This window comes from Bombus huntii, chromosome 8, assembly GCF_024542735.1.
Source record: "Bombus huntii isolate Logan2020A chromosome 8, iyBomHunt1.1, whole genome shotgun sequence".
Lineage (NCBI taxonomy): Eukaryota > Metazoa > Arthropoda > Insecta > Hymenoptera > Apidae > Bombus > Bombus huntii.
This window is the reverse complement of record NC_066245.1, coordinates 42,769-60,617: the sequence shown is the minus strand read 5'-3', so window position 1 is coordinate 60,617 and position 17,849 is coordinate 42,769. Positions and strand designations below refer to the sequence as shown.

General features: G+C 31.7%; 3 protein-coding genes across 9 annotated transcripts; 2 read left to right on the top strand and 1 right to left on the bottom strand.

Annotated features, from left to right (window-relative positions):
- Positions 1-14: 14 nt before the first annotated feature.
- On the top strand, positions 15-9,638 carry LOC126868459 (myotubularin-related protein 13). 3 transcript variants are annotated; one of them, XM_050623914.1, is made up of 22 exons: positions 16-489; positions 722-862; positions 1,205-1,290; positions 1,360-1,647; positions 1,727-1,946; positions 2,022-2,263; positions 2,343-2,648; positions 2,733-2,910; positions 2,985-3,189; positions 3,277-4,878; positions 4,947-5,140; positions 5,217-5,615; positions 5,689-5,905; positions 6,334-6,535; positions 6,612-6,757; positions 6,832-7,677; positions 7,748-7,895; positions 7,988-8,133; positions 8,212-8,438; positions 8,548-8,754; positions 8,822-8,904; positions 8,979-9,638. In XM_050623914.1, exons 2-22 carry the CDS (start codon positions 763-765, stop codon positions 9,069-9,071), a joined length of 6,135 nt encoding a protein of 2,044 aa, XP_050479871.1. In that variant the 5' UTR covers positions 16-489; positions 722-762; the 3' UTR covers positions 9,072-9,638. The 3 variants fall into 3 exon arrangements, with proteins under 3 accessions (XP_050479872.1, XP_050479871.1, XP_050479870.1); XM_050623915.1 differs by having other exon boundaries at positions 15-862; positions 5,220-5,615; XM_050623913.1 differs by having other exon boundaries at positions 16-862.
- Positions 9,639-10,087: 449 nt separating this feature from the next.
- LOC126868464 (AP-1 complex subunit beta-1) lies at positions 10,088-16,267 on the top strand. Of its 5 annotated transcripts, none has more exons than XM_050623937.1 (12): positions 10,088-10,278; positions 10,631-10,794; positions 11,400-11,570; positions 12,838-12,864; positions 12,965-13,210; positions 13,290-13,550; positions 13,638-14,060; positions 14,131-14,815; positions 14,890-15,148; positions 15,266-15,617; positions 15,695-15,886; positions 15,965-16,267. In XM_050623937.1, exons 2-12 carry the CDS (start codon positions 10,687-10,689, stop codon positions 16,037-16,039), a joined length of 2,799 nt encoding a protein of 932 aa, XP_050479894.1. In that variant the 5' UTR covers positions 10,088-10,278; positions 10,631-10,686; the 3' UTR covers positions 16,040-16,267. The 5 variants fall into 5 exon arrangements, with proteins under 5 accessions (XP_050479894.1, XP_050479895.1, XP_050479893.1 ...); XM_050623936.1 differs by having other exon boundaries at positions 10,089-10,256; XM_050623938.1 differs by lacking the exon at positions 12,838-12,864 and having other exon boundaries at positions 10,088-10,256.
- A 473-nt stretch (positions 16,268-16,740) lies between these two features.
- LOC126868479 (40S ribosomal protein S27) lies at positions 16,741-17,793 on the bottom strand. Its single transcript, XM_050623982.1, has 2 exons — positions 17,641-17,793; positions 16,741-17,090 (listed from the first exon to the last, which is right to left on the bottom strand). Exon 2 carries the CDS (start codon positions 17,087-17,089, stop codon positions 16,832-16,834), a length of 258 nt encoding a protein of 85 aa, XP_050479939.1. The 5' UTR covers position 17,090; positions 17,641-17,793; the 3' UTR covers positions 16,741-16,831.
- Between the last annotated feature and the right edge of the window lie 56 nt (positions 17,794-17,849).

The following is a 17,849-nucleotide window of genomic DNA, read 5'->3' as shown; positions in this document are numbered from 1 at the left end:
ATTTATATAACAATTTTTAATTAAATTAAAGAACATTCAGATTCATTTTTCTATTCAAAATATAAAATTATTTGATAAGTTTAAAGAAGACATTATTATATACATATAGGGGTGTTATACATGTAACTGTTATGCAATAATTTCACTATGAACGCGCTATAAAGTAGCATGAAAGTAGCGCCTCTAATAATGCGAATGTTTTCAGATTTAAAGTATTCTCAGTGACCCAAGCAGAAGACAAAAAAAGTAAAATTAAATGGGAATTATAGCGCATTCGTCTCTTCGTTTGTATATCTGTGGCGCGTTTTGGTTCATACGCGGTTCAACAAACACCCAATGTGGCGCTTGAGTTTGGAAGGTTATGGATTAAAGCTTCGGGGTGTGGCATCATATTGTGTTTTATAAAATAAATAGAATATTGTATGCTCTTGTGATGACGGGTGAATTCATTTTCTAAACGTAACGAATGTGAAGTATCTCCTTTCAACGGTGCGTGCGATGCCTACAACATTTCAACCACCGCTTGAAATTTGTTTTTCGAGAAAATTTTTTAAATGTATTTACAACGATATCACGTTTTTGGTGCTTTACTCTGAAATTTGTGTTGTTTGAATGAAAAAATATAAATTCAAAAATGTTTATCATATTTTTCAATTAATTTGCATATTGATGCATATTTATGTGTAACGTTGACACAAGGTAGTTGATTGTTGCTTGATAGGATACGGTCCATGAAATCACGTGTATTAAAATCTACGTGGGATGTTGGGCGCTATCACCCCCACGAACCCCCACGAGTATACCGAAATGTCTCGGTTAGCCGACTACTTTGTTGTGGTCGGCTACGACCACGAAAAAGAGAGTAAGTTTTTATTTTTAACGAAAGTAAAAATATATCGATATTTTTATATACATGATTGTCAAACATTTAAGGTGTGTAACAATAAGTAATCTTAGCAAGTAAGCTTGTATAATAAAGTATATACACACATTTATATATATATATTTTGTATATCTTCAATAGCATAAATATTTAAAGATATTTACAGTAAATAATTTTTATTTGTGTGTTACGAATTATTGAAGTATTATTAATATTTTATATTGTTTAAGAAATTTAAATATTTGTACTACAAAGATATAATTTATCAAAGTACAATAACAAAAAAGTTGATATAATATGTAATTTTATTTATGTTTATAGGAGGGGGTATAAGTAATGGAATCATTTTACAAAGGTTTCCAGAAAAGGATTGGCCAGATACACCATTTATAGAAGGAATAGAATGGGTAAGACTTTTCTTTATTACATTTTTATTTCTTATAACTAATCTTTTCTCAATTAATTTTATTTTATAGTTTTGTCAACCACAGGGATGGGCTTTATCTACAGAAAGACAAGAACCACGATTTTTTGTATCTATTTTAACTGATATTGATGCAAATCGCCATTATTGTGCTTGTATGTGTTTCAATGAAACAGTGTCTATATTGCCAAGTAAGCCTGTAGATGAAGAAGAAGATCCTGTAGATGGTGATAGTCGTTCCTTGGTTAGAACAATACCCACAATAGCACATCACAGCATTATGTATGCACCTAAATGTCTGGTGCTGGTTTCCAGACTTGATTACATTGAAACTTTCAGAGTATGTGACATTTTGCCTAATTTGAGACTATGATCATATTTCTATATGTAACAATAATATTTTTATATTGTTGCTTCAGAATTGCCTTGGTATTATATACACAGTATATGTAGAAAATCTCGGAATACCATTAGAAACTTTGGTAGGAAACATATTAGGTTGTATACAAGTACCACCTGCTGGTGGACCACAAGTAAGATTTAGCATTGGTGCAGGTGATCGTCAAGCACTTCAGCCTCCAATTAGTCCTTCCCTTCCAATAACACACAGTAGTGTAAATCTTTTATTTCAACAACTAGGTAAGTGTAAAACAGCTATTATTACAAATATGTTCTTCTTTATACTTTTCATTAAAATATAGTTATATTTTATAGGAATTCGTAATGTACTAGTATTGTTCTGTGCTGTTATGACAGAACATAAAATACTTTTTCATTCTGCAAGTTATTCACGATTAACTGAAGGATGTCGTGCGCTTACTGCACTAATGTATCCATTTAGATACACGCATGTTTACATTCCTCTTCTACCAGCAGCTTTAGTTGAAGTACTCAGTACACCTACTCCATTTATCATGGGTGTACATAGTTCATTGAAACATGAAGTTGCAGAACTTGTAAGATGTTCAATAGAATTATATAATATGTTTTATTTTATTATAACGATTTTTTATTAAATGTTAAATTCTTTTGCAGATGGATGTAATAGTCGCTGATTTGGATGGAGGTTCTATTATGGTTCCAGATGGAGTAGCACTTCCATTACTTCCAGAACCACTTCTATCACAAACACAAGATGCATTATCTTTAGTATTACAACCAGAATTAGCTTGTGCAGATTATGCTTTTCCACCACTTGCAACAAGAGCTCCTCACTCTCCTATGTTAGATAAAGAATTACGGGCAGTTTTTATGAGAACTTTTGCTCAATTATTGCAAGGATATAGGAGCTGCCTGACATTAATAAGAATTCATCCAAAGCCTGTCATAACATTTCATAAGGTCTTTATATTATTATTGGTTCTATCCACTTTATAGTGTTTAAAGATAAAAGGGAAACATATAAATTGTATTTCTTATTTCTAGGCAGCTTTTCTTGGAGAACGTGGCTTAACGGATTGTGACTTTACAACCAGAGTTCTGGATTGCATGTTTTTTACTTCCTTCATTGCAGAAAGGGGACCACCGTGGAGGCCTTGTGATGTGTGGGACGAATTGTATAATAATTTAAGTGATCAGTTAAAACAGGAAGCACAAGATCATAGTAAGTAACAGTAACAAAACATATAATTAATAATGATAAAGTATTATATACAATAAATATCATTTCGATATTAGGGCTTATTTTAACACATATTCAAGAATTAGCACAGCAATTGTACACAAATGAAAATCCAAATCCTCAACCATATGTACAAAAAATTTTAAAACCACCTGAAGGAGCATTTGCTAGGATACATCAGCCGCTTTTACCGCGCATTAATCCAGAACAAGTTCAAGCAATTATAGATGAGGGTCTTGCCAAAAATAATCTTAAAGTTAGGTTAGTATTAGAAATAATATTGATATATTTTTATATATGTATCATGACTATGATATTTTATACTTATATTGAACATTTTGTGTATAGATTATCGTCATTAAGGCCATCACAGCCTCGTATTGTACCTATGGGTCCACATATTTCATTTGTTCATGATACTAGACATTTGGTTAGCAATTCTGCACGTAGACTGGAAGTTCTGCGTAACTGTATAAATTGTATATTTGAGAATAAAATATCTGATGCCCGTAAAACGTTCCCAGCTGTTTTAAGAGCTTTGAAAAGCAAAGCTGCTCGTTTAGCGCTTTGCATGGAATTATCGCAGCATGTTGTTGGAAACAAAGCCATGCTAGAACATCAACAATTTGATCTTGTAGTCCGGTTAATGAATTGTGCATTGCAAGATGATTCATCCATGGATGAGCATGGAGTTGCTGCTGCACTTCTTCCCCTTGCTACAGCATTTTGTAGAAAACTTTGCACAGGAGTAATTCAATTTGCTTACACCTGTATTCAAGAACATCCTGTATGGCAAAATCAACAATTTTGGGAAGATGCTTTTTATTTGGACGTTCAAAAAGATATTAAACGTTTATATCTCCCTGGTGAAAATTCTCCACCACGGCTTATAAATGATGGTATCTTAAGTCCTATTAGTCCACGTGATGGCAAGGAATTTCCATTTCGCGATCGGTATTCAATTTATCAAATTCAAGAACCATCGGCTCTTGAAATAGCTGCTGAACAAATGAGGATTTGGCCAACAATAGATCCAGAGAAACAAAAGGAACTTACTGCAAGTGAAGAAAGTACCATGTATAGTCAAGCAATTCATTATGCAAATAGGATGGTTTATTTATTGGTTCCGTTAGATATAGGGGCAAAGACTCATCGTCAAGATAATATTTATGATGATGAAAGAGCAAGTAATAGTATTACAAATAGTGTAGCAAGCGATAGTGGTGATGCAGAGTCTGGTTTTGAAGAAACTGATCCCGGAGAAACTGGTAGTGCTGTTATTCGAATGGTGTCACGATTTGTAGATCGTGTTTGTACTGAAGGAGGTGTAAGTGCTGAACATGTTAGATGCCTACATCAAATGGTTCCTGGTGTTGTTCATATGCATATTGAAACTCTTGAAGCTATACATAGAGAAAGCAAAAGATTACCTCCTATTCAGAAACCTAAAATTTTGACACCTAATATGTTACCTGGTGAAGAAGTTATTATGGATGGTTTGCGTGTTTATCTTTTACCAGATGGGAGGGAAGAGAGTTCTGCAGGGTTACCAAAGATACCACCACTCTTACCAGCAGAAGGCGCAATTTTCCTTACTAATTATAGAATTGTATTTAAAGGAATACCTTGTGATCCATTTGCTTGTGAACAATTAGTAGTTCGTGCTTTTCCTGTAACATCTTTAACTAAAGAGAAACGAGTTGCGGTGCAACATTTAGCACATTTAGATCAATGTTTACAAGAAGGTCTTCAGTTGCGATCATGTACTTTTCAATTGATAAAGTTAGCCTTCGATGAAGAAGTTACACCTGAGAATATTGAGACTTTAAGAAAATTAGTTCATAAAGCTCGGTATCCACCACACATTTTTCATCATTTTGCTTTCAATGGACAAGTATTAGTTACTCAGACTGCACATCACAAAGGAAAAGAAAAGAATGCTACTCTTAAGTAAGTAATTTCTTATTTAACTTTTTTTATGTTTATCATTTATCACAATAAAATGTTTTTTCTTTTAGAGGGTTTGCTAAGAAAACACTTTTAAAGACTGCACGTAAAGCTGGTTTTAAACCAAAGCAGTCATCTAAAAGACAAAAATACGTCTTGCCAAATATGAACATGATTACTAATAATAAGTACATGACATCACCTGGTCGAATGAGTTTACCAGTTACAGATAATAATGATTTAAGTCATGATGACGATCTTAGTGGTAAGTTAAACGTTTAATATTTCTGATATTCCAATAATTCTCAGTCTATTTACCATTTTATATACCATCCTTACAGTAGATGATTTTGAAATTCCTGGTATTGTAACTCAACCACCAACTGATGCTAAAACCTTAGAACGATTATCGGAACGTAGTTATGTCAGAGATTGGTATCGATTAGGATTGTATTCAAATGGGCCACACAATAATCGTAGAAATGAACCATTTCGATTATCTTCTGTGAATTGTGCCTATATGATTTGCAGAAGTTATCCTGCACTTCTTATAGTTCCCTCATCAGTATCAGATGAAAGTATTCGTAGATTTTGTCGACTTTATAGACATAATAGAATACCTGCTGTCACATGGAGGCACCCAAGAACAAAAGCACTTTTAATTAGAGGTGCTGGTTATCATGGGAAAGGTGTCATGGGTATGCTGAAAGCTCATCCAGCATCTGCTGGTAATTTAAAAGGTATCTGTTAAGAAAGTGTTTTGAAATGTGTAATTTTTTATAATATTCTTAAATATTTGTTTTATATTCTTAGCAACATCATCAGAAACCACATCATCTTTAGAGCAAGAAAAATATATTATGGCTCTTGTAGCTGCTACTCCCTTATCTGCGCTAAGACAAGGTTCTGCATGGGGAATGTCTGATAGTTCTCTTAGTATTGATTCTTTATTGTTAGCTGCTGAAGATCGCAATGCTACACCCGAACAATCACGACGAAATCCATTTAATAAAGCTATTGGAACATTAAGGTATATACATATATAGCTTTGGGGTCACACTATAGCGCTAAAACCAAACCCCACTGTGGCGGAAGGTTGTCGCTGCCAGATGAAAAGAGAGTTGTGTTTCGTCAGGGGACTACCGGTGGACTCGTCAGTAAGACTATGCCCGGTAGTCCCTGCCTTAGACGTAGAGGGAGTCTCGCTAGGTGCGGTATTTGTATCATTCGCTCGTATATTCGATCGCTAGCGAGATAGACAAACTCGTTGTTGTCGTAGCCCTCTGGTGTTGACGGTTGGTACCCGCGGATCGCCCGGGAGGTGTTGTGCCGCGTTGATGTCTCGACCTGTCGGCGTCCTATTGATACCGATCCGCCACACATATATATACCTTTTAATTAAAATTTTATGAAATCAATAAAAGATTGGTTAATTAATATATGTGTTATTCTTTACAGTTCATCAGGAGGTAAAGGACCTAAGAATTTTGGTCGTTGGGGTTCATTAAAAGATAAGAGACATAATTCCCAAGTCTCTTTAACTTCAGTTCATCAACGTGGAACTGTTAGACATTCTGCAGATTCAGACAGTGGTACTGAATGCGTTCATACTTTCCAACGTGCTGCATTATATATTCTTGGTGAAAAAGCTCATATGAAAGTAAGATAATTTTAAATTAAATTTTTTTAGTTGCATATGATGTAATTTCACAAAATTAATCGTTTGAATGCAATAGGGTGTTAAAGCGGAATCAGCACCAAAAACAGACTTTATTCCAGTGGAATATTACGATGTAAGACATACCAAAGCTGCATTTAAGAAACTTATGCGAGCATGTGTTCCTAGCTCTCCAAATGTAGAACCTGACCAAAGTTTTTATAAGTATGTATAATCTATTTAGAGAAAATATGATTTCATTAGATATAATTTCTGATAAATAATATTTGAAATTTTAGATTAATTGAAAGTTCAGAATGGTTACAACAACTTCAAAATTTAATGCAATTAGCTGGTGCTGTAATAGATTTAATGGATGTTCAAGGCTCATCAGTAGCTGTTTGTTTAGAGGAAGGTTGGGATACCACAGCAACAGTGTGTTCTGTTGCTCAAGTATGTCTTGACCCACACTATAGAACTATAGACGGTTTTCGAACTTTAATCGAGAAGGAATGGCTCGGATTCGGACATAGATTTGGGCACAGAAGTAATCTTGCAGCAAATTCTCAAACAACCAATTTTACGCCCACTTTTCTTCAATTTCTTGATATAGTGCATCAAATTCAAAAGCAATTTCCATTAGCATTTGAATTCAACGAATATTACCTAAAATTCTTAGCATATCATTCGGTTTCTTGCCGTTTTCGTACATTTTTATTGGACTGCGAATTTGATAGAGTGGAATGTGGCATTACTGCTGTTGAAGACAAAAGGGGATCATTGACAAGTCATCATAAAGGTGTAGATACAGGTAGTGATGACGAAACAATTTATCCTGGAGGTAGATTAGCAGGGACAAATACAGGATGCAATCTCGGTCAAAGCATATTTGATTACATCGAAAAACAACACGCACGGTGTCCCTTGTTTTATAATTTCATGTATACTCCCAATACTGAAAACATGGTATTAAGACCCGTATCGCATTTGCCAAATCTTGATATTTGGCAATATTATTTAGAAGAAGAACTGGCTCATGGACCTGCATATGACTTAGAAGTATTACAACAAGATTCCCAACAAGAAGAAGAAGCAGAAGCTGCTGATGGTGTAGTTAAAAGTAATCGCAAAGTAGTTACACAAGGGTAAGATTAAATTTATGTTATATTTTCCTTCCTTTTCGAATTATACTATTTATATTATGATGTATTATAGGTATGATGGTGTAAGTTCAATGGTACCCGATCAATTTTCTCATCTTTTAGAAGAGATACATAGATTAGAAACTGAATTGGGTCATTTACCTCAAAAATGGAAAGTTCTTTGGGACAAACTTGAACTGCCAAATACAGATTCACTTGCTGTTAGTAACAAACACTGTAACTATTTAAAAATGATGTACTCATCTATGGATATATGATGTAAAAATGATAACATCTTTTATTCTATAAATAGAGACACGCATCATTTAGCACTGCATTAGTCAGATATCACGGTCGGTTGATTCATAAACGTTCTACATTAGAACTACTTTTAAGAGGCAAACTTGCTAGTGGAAGTACTTCTGGAAATGATGGTTCCGTTTATGCACATCCCCATAGGTAATTTTTATAATCATAAAGCTTTCTTTAAAATGAAATAACTAAATGCTGAATAACTTTACATTCTCGTTTTTAAAGGTTTGAACGATTAGATTCAGCTACACCAACTCACTGTGATGCTTGTTCTGGCGTATTGTGGGGGCCAGTAAAAGCTGGTTTACGATGTGTAGACTGTGGCCATGTATGTCATGACAAGTGTGCTGATGCAGTACCAAAAAATTGTACAAAATATAAGGCAGTAACTGATAATTTACAAACACATACACTTACGCGAAGTGGTGGTGATAATGGAAGCGTAAATTCAAGTACGAATATTACATTATGGCTTTATAAACTTTTCTTGTAAACTATGATTATATGATTGGGCAATGTTATGTATTATTTTATTTAATGATATTAACAATTCACATCTAGGTGTTACTACAATACAAACCTCTTCACAGCAATATTACGAACAATTCTCTAGTAATGTTGCTGAAAATAGAACTCATGAAGGTTACCTTTATAAACGAGGTGCTTTGCTTAAAGGCTGGAAACAGAGGTGGTTCGTATTAGATTCTATAAAACATCAACTAAGGTATTATGATGCCATGGAAGATTCTCATTGTAAAGGATATATAGGTATGTAGAAAATAATTCAAAATTGGAATGCTACAGTATAAATTTATAAATATTTATAATTTTATAGATCTAGCTGAAGTAGTTTCTGTAACTCCAGCTCAACCAATGCCAGGGCCACCAAAGAAAACAGATGATAAATCATTCTTTGATGTAAATGTCTCATTTTGTATCATTTATTATATTTTCAAAAATGAAATTTCTATTATATGTCTTTATATTTGCAGCTTCGTACAAACAGACGAACATATAACTTTTGTGCTGGCGACGCAGCAACTGCGCAAGAATGGATCGAGAAAGTCCAAGCGTGCTTACAATAGCTTGATTATAACTCTAATTTAAATTGTGCAAGTGACTGATAGATTAAAACAGATTTTAATTTTGTTACATACAATTGTATAGTCTAATAGTACGTATTATAGACTGCAGTAATTTGCTTTAAATATTTTGAATCCAACAATCGTTGGAATGAACAGTATCATAAATTGAATGTGATGTACTCATATCCTTGACATAGCATTATTATATAAATGTATATTGTAACTATATATAATTACGTTAAGTTTTAATTATTTCAGCTGGAAGATAAAAGATCATAACATACTCAATTAAACGTTACATTTTTTATTTTGTTTATTATGTTTTTAATTTTAGATGGATATATATAGAACAGAAAATATGTTAAAATATTAGATGAAGTACCTATTCTGCGAATTATTGCTAGTATAATTACAGTTATAATTGGAAAAGTTACGACCTTGCTTGTTAAAGAATAGAACGCGAATTAAAATAAGGGCATGTTTTTTTTTTTTAAATCTCATGTAGTATTTGTTTAGTAATTCTGCTATGTTTATTAGTAAAATTAAAAGAAGTCCCTATATCTTTAATTTTTAGTTGAAATTATTCTCGCATTTATAGCACTTTTTATATGAAATATATAATCTTCTTTATGCTCGCGTTGCACATACCACGAATAGATTTTCAGATAAACGGAATGTTTAAATTTAATAAAAGAAACAAATTACGTACTTGCAATTCATTTGATACTTTGTTCATATTGTTATGAATTTTAAATATATATTCAAAAGTAGTGTTTCAAATTTTGTAATAATGGGGATTAAAATAAAAATTGCTTCATATTTATTAAAGCGTCTTTGTTCGAAGAACAACTTACTTTTATTTCAAATTTATACATTTTCCAAATAAAAAATCAATTTATAATCTATTAGTTCTCGTTACATACAGAAAAAGTAAAGTCGTTACTTATATACAAGATAGTCTATGGTTTAAGACTATAGGATGAAACCACGCCGCGTACATATACGACCGTGTCTCCCACCACAAAAGGTCTGACAAATCATCGGATCTGTGTCTACGTATTACATATACGAACGTGATCGTGAGAGTTTTTACTCCATGATTGGAGGGCGTTTTGCTCGTAGAATTGTCAATGTTCTGTCAGTGGATAATTTCTCATATATTTTCGATTGCTTAAAATAGTTAAGGTATTTTAAAAGCAAATATTCTGTTAGTAACATTTCTTAGTAATCGTACCAATTGTCGTAAATGTTAATGATTAGAATTTCATAAACCTCGTAAAACGAAAGCATATAGAAAATAAGGATGTACAAGATTTTTAATTATGGATCGTTATTATATGGTAGTTTATATATTTTTTATAAAAATATAAAGAATACTTTGATTTTTTATTGAAGGTGACAAAATTCTAAATATCTCATATTATAGTTAGTTTAGTAGAATGCTACTATATATACATATATCTTGAACATTGATCCAAGCTATGGTTTGCTATATTGAATCCTTATTTAATTTTCACACGATATTATTGCATTCGCAGTACATCGCTATTTGTTTTCAGAGTGTTGATTTAATTATCAACAATATTATTGTGGAAAGCTCTTTCAAAAATCTAAAATGACAGATTCAAAATATTTCACTACTACTAAGAAGGGGGAGATATTTGAACTTAAATCAGAGTTGAACAATGACAAAAAGGAAAAAAAGAAAGAAGCTGTGAAAAAGGTGAGTTAATTTATTGTTAAAATGTCCTAATTATTCATAATTTTGTATAAAATGGAAATAAGTTACAAGCAATAACAAAACATATGACAATTTGATATTTTTTCAATTAAACGTTTATATTTCATGAATAGTTGAGTAGTTTTATGCAGCATTGGTATGCTTTTAAAAGGCAATATATTTTTATAAAAGGTAAGTCATAAAAATCATTGTTAATATCAAAATATTTTGCTTTAGACATTTATAAGTTATAAACATACAATTTTTTTTGGTAAATCTGTTTCATGCTGACCAAAGAAAAGGATGAAGTAAAAGCATACAATAATTTCTCAAATTTGAGAAATTTTAATAATACTATAGTATATGCATTACATTAGACAGTACATTTTAGGCATCTTCTTTCTACAAGAACACAAATCGACAATTAATTGTTTGAAATATTCATTTTTATTAAATTAAGCATAAATTATAGTGGTATCTTTACTTAATTAATAGCAATATTATTTTAACAATTAATCACAGTCAGTATAGTTATTTTCAACTTTATTGTGAATATTTTTTTATTACTTATTTATTACTTATTCAATTATAATATTAATTATGTTTAGGTAATTGCATCCATGACAGTGGGTAAAGATGTATCAGCACTTTTCCCTGACGTGGTCAACTGTATGCAAACAGATAACTTAGAACTCAAAAAGCTGGTGTATTTGTACCTGATGAATTATGCCAAAAGTCAACCAGATATGGCCATTATGGCTGTCAACACATTTGTTAAGGTAATGTAGCTTAAAAACTTAATAAATACTTACTATGTTTTATTAATGCACTTTTACCCTCTATATATTTTAATGACACTTGGATGATGTTGAGAGTCTCTGTCTGCAAAGAGGCAAGCTGGAAAAACTTTGTGTAGTAATTCTTTTTAAGTTCTAAAAATTTTTCAAGTAAATTTGACATTAATTTTGCAGCCTGCCTCACATCATGTACAGACCGTGCTTTGCAAATTACATCAGTTTGCACAGAGCTGTCTGCGTTATGGGACGGAATGTATTATTTCTTTTTCTTAATGAATTGCTTATTTTTCAAAGGGCACGAGACTGGAATTTGGCTGAATGAAATATGGCACTCATCTTAAATATCTTAAATTACATAAGAATATATTAATAATCTTTTTATTGGTTTGTGAGTTGTTACCACCAAATTCCAGTATTTTTCTTCAGTTAAGCATTGAAAATAGGAATGGAATTATAACAGTTGTAATATTTAGCAAAATTATTAAAAAATTCACTGAAGGAGCTCACAATATATGTGTTAGTTTTTTTTAATATTAATGCACTAATATATTTTATGCTGATTTTCAAAATTGAGCATGGAACTTTTTCTACAAGCCATAAAAATGTTATTTATATTTAAACAGCTTATAGAAAAGTTGTATAATAACACAGCTATATATAATTATATTTAGGACTTAATTGGTCTTACAAGAAGATTAGATGTAAAATAATCTCAATAGTAGAATCAAAAATTTATTTTTTAGATATAATGTTTACCGTGTAAACAGCATGAATAAACCAGTTCCTTAAATGTCCATTTTATATGTATGACTGCATTATAAATTGCTGCTTGTATGCAGTGCATATATTTACACTATCTGCACGCAAAGTGTTTTGTTCTTTATACAAAATTTTAATCTTCATTGATAAATGTAATCAGTGTTAAAATTAATATTTCATAATGCAATTACTATGAACACTTTGATGTATACATTTTTAAATGTTTGAATAAATATCATGTAACATATTCTTATGTGCATGACACTGAACTCTCTTAATGTGAAATTTATAATTTAATCTTAATTTATAAATCGCTATAAAAAGTAAAGAACTATAAACAGAAAAATCTTAAGATGAATATCTCGTGCTCTTTAAAAAATGATCAGTTCTGCATCATATTACATTAAATGGTTGATAAGTATAATATTTAACAATTAATCAAAATGGTGACGGTGACCAATTTGACCTTTTTCGTTCTGACACGCAAAAGGAGCTAGCGACATCTCCGATGACAAAGGTACCATACCACTTTCTACTTCGTTAAAATTCATGGGTTGAGATAGATAGCCACTGCTGTGACTAGACTTGAATCCCTGGCTTGCCCGATTTTTGCGCAGGATTGCGAGGACCCAAATCCGCTGATCCGAGCATTAGCAGTTCGCACAATGGGTTGTATACGCGTGGACAAGATTACTGAGTACCTCTGTGAACCACTGCGAAAATGCCTGAAGGATGAGGATCCATATGTTCGTAAAACTGCAGCTGTTTGTGTGGCCAAGCTTTACGATATTAACGCAGCATTAGTTGAAGATCAAGGCTTTCTGGATCAATTAAAAGATCTTCTGTCTGATAGTAATCCCATGGTAAATAACTTAAATTTATTTCTCACTTAGTATCAACATAAAAATCATTATTTATTATTCCATTCAATTTTTATATTAGGTTGTTGCAAATGCAGTAGCTGCTTTATCTGAAATTAACGAAGCAAGTCCTAGTGGACAACCTCTAGTTGAAATGAATGCACAGACTATTAATAAATTATTAACAGCACTCAATGAATGTACAGAATGGGGTCAAGTTTTTATTTTAGACTCCCTTGCAAATTACTCACCAAAAGATGATCGTGAAGCACAAAGCATTTGTGAACGTATTACTCCTCGTTTAGCTCATGCTAATGCAGCAGTTGTTCTATCTGCTGTTAAGGTGTATATTTAGTGAAAAATTAATATTTATAGTTAACATTAGAAATGATTATTTCATTCTTTAAAAATAGGTTCTTTTCTTATATAGGTACTAATGAAATTAATAGAAATGTTACAATCAGAATCTGATTTTGTTGGCACATTAACAAAAAAATTAGCTCCACCCCTGGTAACTTTACTTAGCTCTGAACCCGAGGTGCAATATGTAGCATTGCGAAATATAAACCTTATTGTACAAAAACGTCCAGATATTTTAAAACATGAAATGAAAGTTTTCTTTGTTAAATATAACGATCCTATTTATGTTAAACTTGAAAAGTTAGACATTATGATTCGTTTAGCTTCCCAAGCTAATATAGCTCAGGTTTTATCCGAACTGAAAGAATATGCTACAGAAGTTGATGTGGATTTCGTACGAAAAGCTGTGAGAGCTATTGGTCGTTGTGCCATTAAAGTTGAACCATCCGCTGAACGATGTGTTTCAACTCTTTTAGATCTCATACAAACAAAGGTATTTCAAAATATACTTAAAACAATAATTATTAGTTTGGATGTTCTTATACATATTTTTGTTGTATTAGGTAAATTATGTTGTTCAAGAAGCAATTGTTGTTATAAAAGACATTTTCCGGAAATATCCAAACAAGTACGAAAGTATTATTTCAACTCTTTGTGAAAATTTGGATACACTTGATGAACCTGAGGCGCGCGCATCTATGATATGGATTATTGGAGAATATGCAGAACGTATTGATAATGCAGATGAATTACTTGAAAGTTTCTTAGAAGGATTCCATGATGAAAATACACAAGTTCAATTGCAACTACTCACAGCAATTGTTAAATTGTTCCTTAAAAGACCTACGGATACTCAAGAACTAGTTCAACAAGTTCTTAGTTTAGCGACTCAAGATTCTGATAATCCTGATTTACGAGATCGAGGATTTATTTATTGGCGATTACTTAGTACAGATCCAGCAGCTGCCAAAGAAGTTGTACTTGCTGAGAAACCTCTTATTTCAGAAGAAACTGACTTGTTAGAACCAACACTACTAGATGAATTAATATGCCATATTTCAAGTTTAGCTTCTGTATATCATAAACCACCTACTGCTTTCGTTGAAGGTAGAGCAGCAGGTACTAGGAGATCATTGCCTGCTAGAAGTAATTCAAGTGAAGATTCAACTCAACATAGTGCACAACCTCATGCTCAAGTTATTCCTGCTCAAGATTCTTTAATAGGCGATCTTCTTAGTATGGATATTGGTACACAAAACTTTTATTGCTTACTAGTATTTCCATTGACCTTATAAATCGTGTTACATTAAATTGTGTTGTAGGTGGTTCAACTATGGTCACTCCAACACCAGCTCCTCAATCAGGATTGGGTTTAGACTTATTAGGAAGTGGCTTAGATGGAATTTTGGGTGGGACTGATGCTGGAAGTAGTGCACCTGTTGTGTCTCAAACTACTACTGGACTTCTTGGTGACATATTTGGTTTTAATCAAGGTCCCACTTCTTATACAGCACCTAAAGTTAATTGGTTACCTGCTGAAAAAGGCAAAGGATTTGACATATGGGGAACATTCTCAAGGAAGTAAGTACAAAAGACATAAATATTTATTTATTTATTATATATATTTTTATTTATTTTATAATGAGAGTAAGACTAATATGTTATAATAAAAATTTATTTTTATTTATTCTACAATAGAAATGGACAAATTAGTATGGATATGACATTTACAAATAAAGCAATGCAACCTATGGGTTGTTTTGCAATACAATTAAACAAAAACAGTTTTGGTTTAATACCAGCTGCATCATTGCAAGTACCAAGTCCTTTAAATCCTGGTGCTAGTATAGATACTAGTGTAGTATTATCTACTGCTGGTGCAGTGCAACGAATGGATCCCTTGAATAATCTTCAAGTCGCAATAAAAAATAATATTGATGTGTTTTATTTTGCTTGTATTGTTCCCATGAATGTATATTTTGCAGAAGATGGACAATTAGATAAAAGAGTATTTCTTAGTACATGGAAAGATATACCAGCACAGAATGAGGTATTAGTTTCCTTATCTATATTGTCATTAAATTCTCTAGCACTTTTTAAATAAGTGGAAACATTTAAATATTTCAGGTACAATACACATTAAAAGGAGTAATGCTGACGGCAGATCAAGTTGTACAAAAAATGCAACAGAATAATGTATTTACAATTGCTAAAAGAAATGTTGAAGGGCAAGATATGTTATATCAATCTCTTAAATTAACAAATACTGTTTGGGTATTAAATGAATTGAAAATTCAACCAGGAAATCCTGATGTTACTGTAAGTTAAAACCTAGATCTAAATTTTTGTAGTTTTTATCTTTTAAAATGTTTAATAATCAACTTATTTCAATTACAGTTATCTTTGAAGTCTCGTTCGGTAGAAGTGGCACCAGGCATATTTCAAGCGTATAATGCAATCCTGCATTCTTAAATAGTAAATTAAACCATTTGACATTAAGTTATATCATATTTCACGCCTTAATCCAATAATTTGTTTATATAAATCATTTTTATGTATTATTGCATATAACTTATCCAGCTAGAAGTTATTAAAAATATTTGTTCGTATTTTATCATAAATAACAAATTTAATATACTGTTAAACTTATCATAAATGAATGTAACTCAAAATAAAAAAAAATTGTGTTAATTACCTATATTTATCGCATTTTCTATATAAAGAAGGAGACGGGCGAAATGTATTTTATATACAGGGTGGTTGGTAACTAGTGGTACAAGTGGAAAGGGGGTGATTCTACGCGAAAAAAGAAGTCAAAAATATAGGATAAAAATTTTTTTTTTTCTTTTAAATTTTTCCATCGAGACAACGATCTACAGTGAGATCCGTTATAACGAGACGTGATAAAGTGCACGCGTACCGACCGAAAATTCAAATTCGATTTTCTCGAAAACAAAGCCTCAAACGAAAAATTTTTATTCTATATTTTCTACTTCTTTTTTCGCGTAGAATCACCCCTTTTCCGCTTGTACCACCAGTTACCAACCACCCTGTATAACTAAGCTCACTCTTTTTCTTTTAAACTATATGCTTCAGCTTCAAAATTATTGAAGAATAAGATTGTTTTACAGTTCTTATCACAAACAAAGCTGGGATATAATAAATAAAATTAATTTTGTTAATTTTTACAATAATTCTGTTTATTTATTGAATATAAAGAGAAATGTCTGTGTATATCATTATGTTGCCTTAATCGTGGTTACATTAACATTGGACCTTTCTCCTAAATGAGCAACCTTCTGTTAAACGTGCTTTGCCACCTGTAGATGTGCATAATATTGTACGACATCCATCACATTCTACCGATCTCTGTGCATGTGAAAAGATGGTTTTGATGGCATAACATCCAGGGCATTTCACATCCATAAAATAACTATTTGGTTTTTGTACAAGTCTTTTTAATTTGTGCTTCCTTTTCTCTTCAGCTGGACTTGGATGAAGAAAATCTTTAGCAAGAGGCATTCTGCAAAAGAATTAAGTTATTATAAAATATAAATTTTAGATTATTTTTTAGATTTATATTATCAAATAAAATGTTCTATGGTACTTTCACGATATGGTGCAATACAATAAATAATTATATTTTGATTTGAAATTTATATGTCTTCAATTTTTAAACAAAAACTAGATTTAACTTGAAAATATAAATATCATGTACTCTATGAAACTTTACTTGTTGGTATTTAGATGCTATATGACAAGTTACAGGATATAATATACACATTCTAGTACTGTTTACCAACGTTTATCTGACATATAATTTCAGTTTAATTTTAACAATCTTTAATTTAATCTATAGACAGCAAGTGAAAACTTTAAACAATTAATATTAAATTATACTATATTCGTTACTCCATTTATATTTAAATAGTTACAATGAATATTATCAGTATGCGAATTGATGCTACATAAGTGTACATACTAATATAATAAAATAAAGTAAAAGTAAATGATTCCTTCTGTTATACCCATATAGAATATAATTTAATATTTAGTCTGACACCCTTACTTACGTAATTACTTTCGTACTTCGCTTTAAATTCAATAATCACACTCTTCACCACGTGTTTCTGCAACAACGTTATGAACTGAAAAGGACACAGACCGACTGATTTTACACGAGCAAATTCCCTATTAATGATTTACTGTTGCCAACTAATTAAATTTATATTACTCAGTCGTAAAAGAAACTAAAAGGTAATATAGTCTGTCCAACGAGATA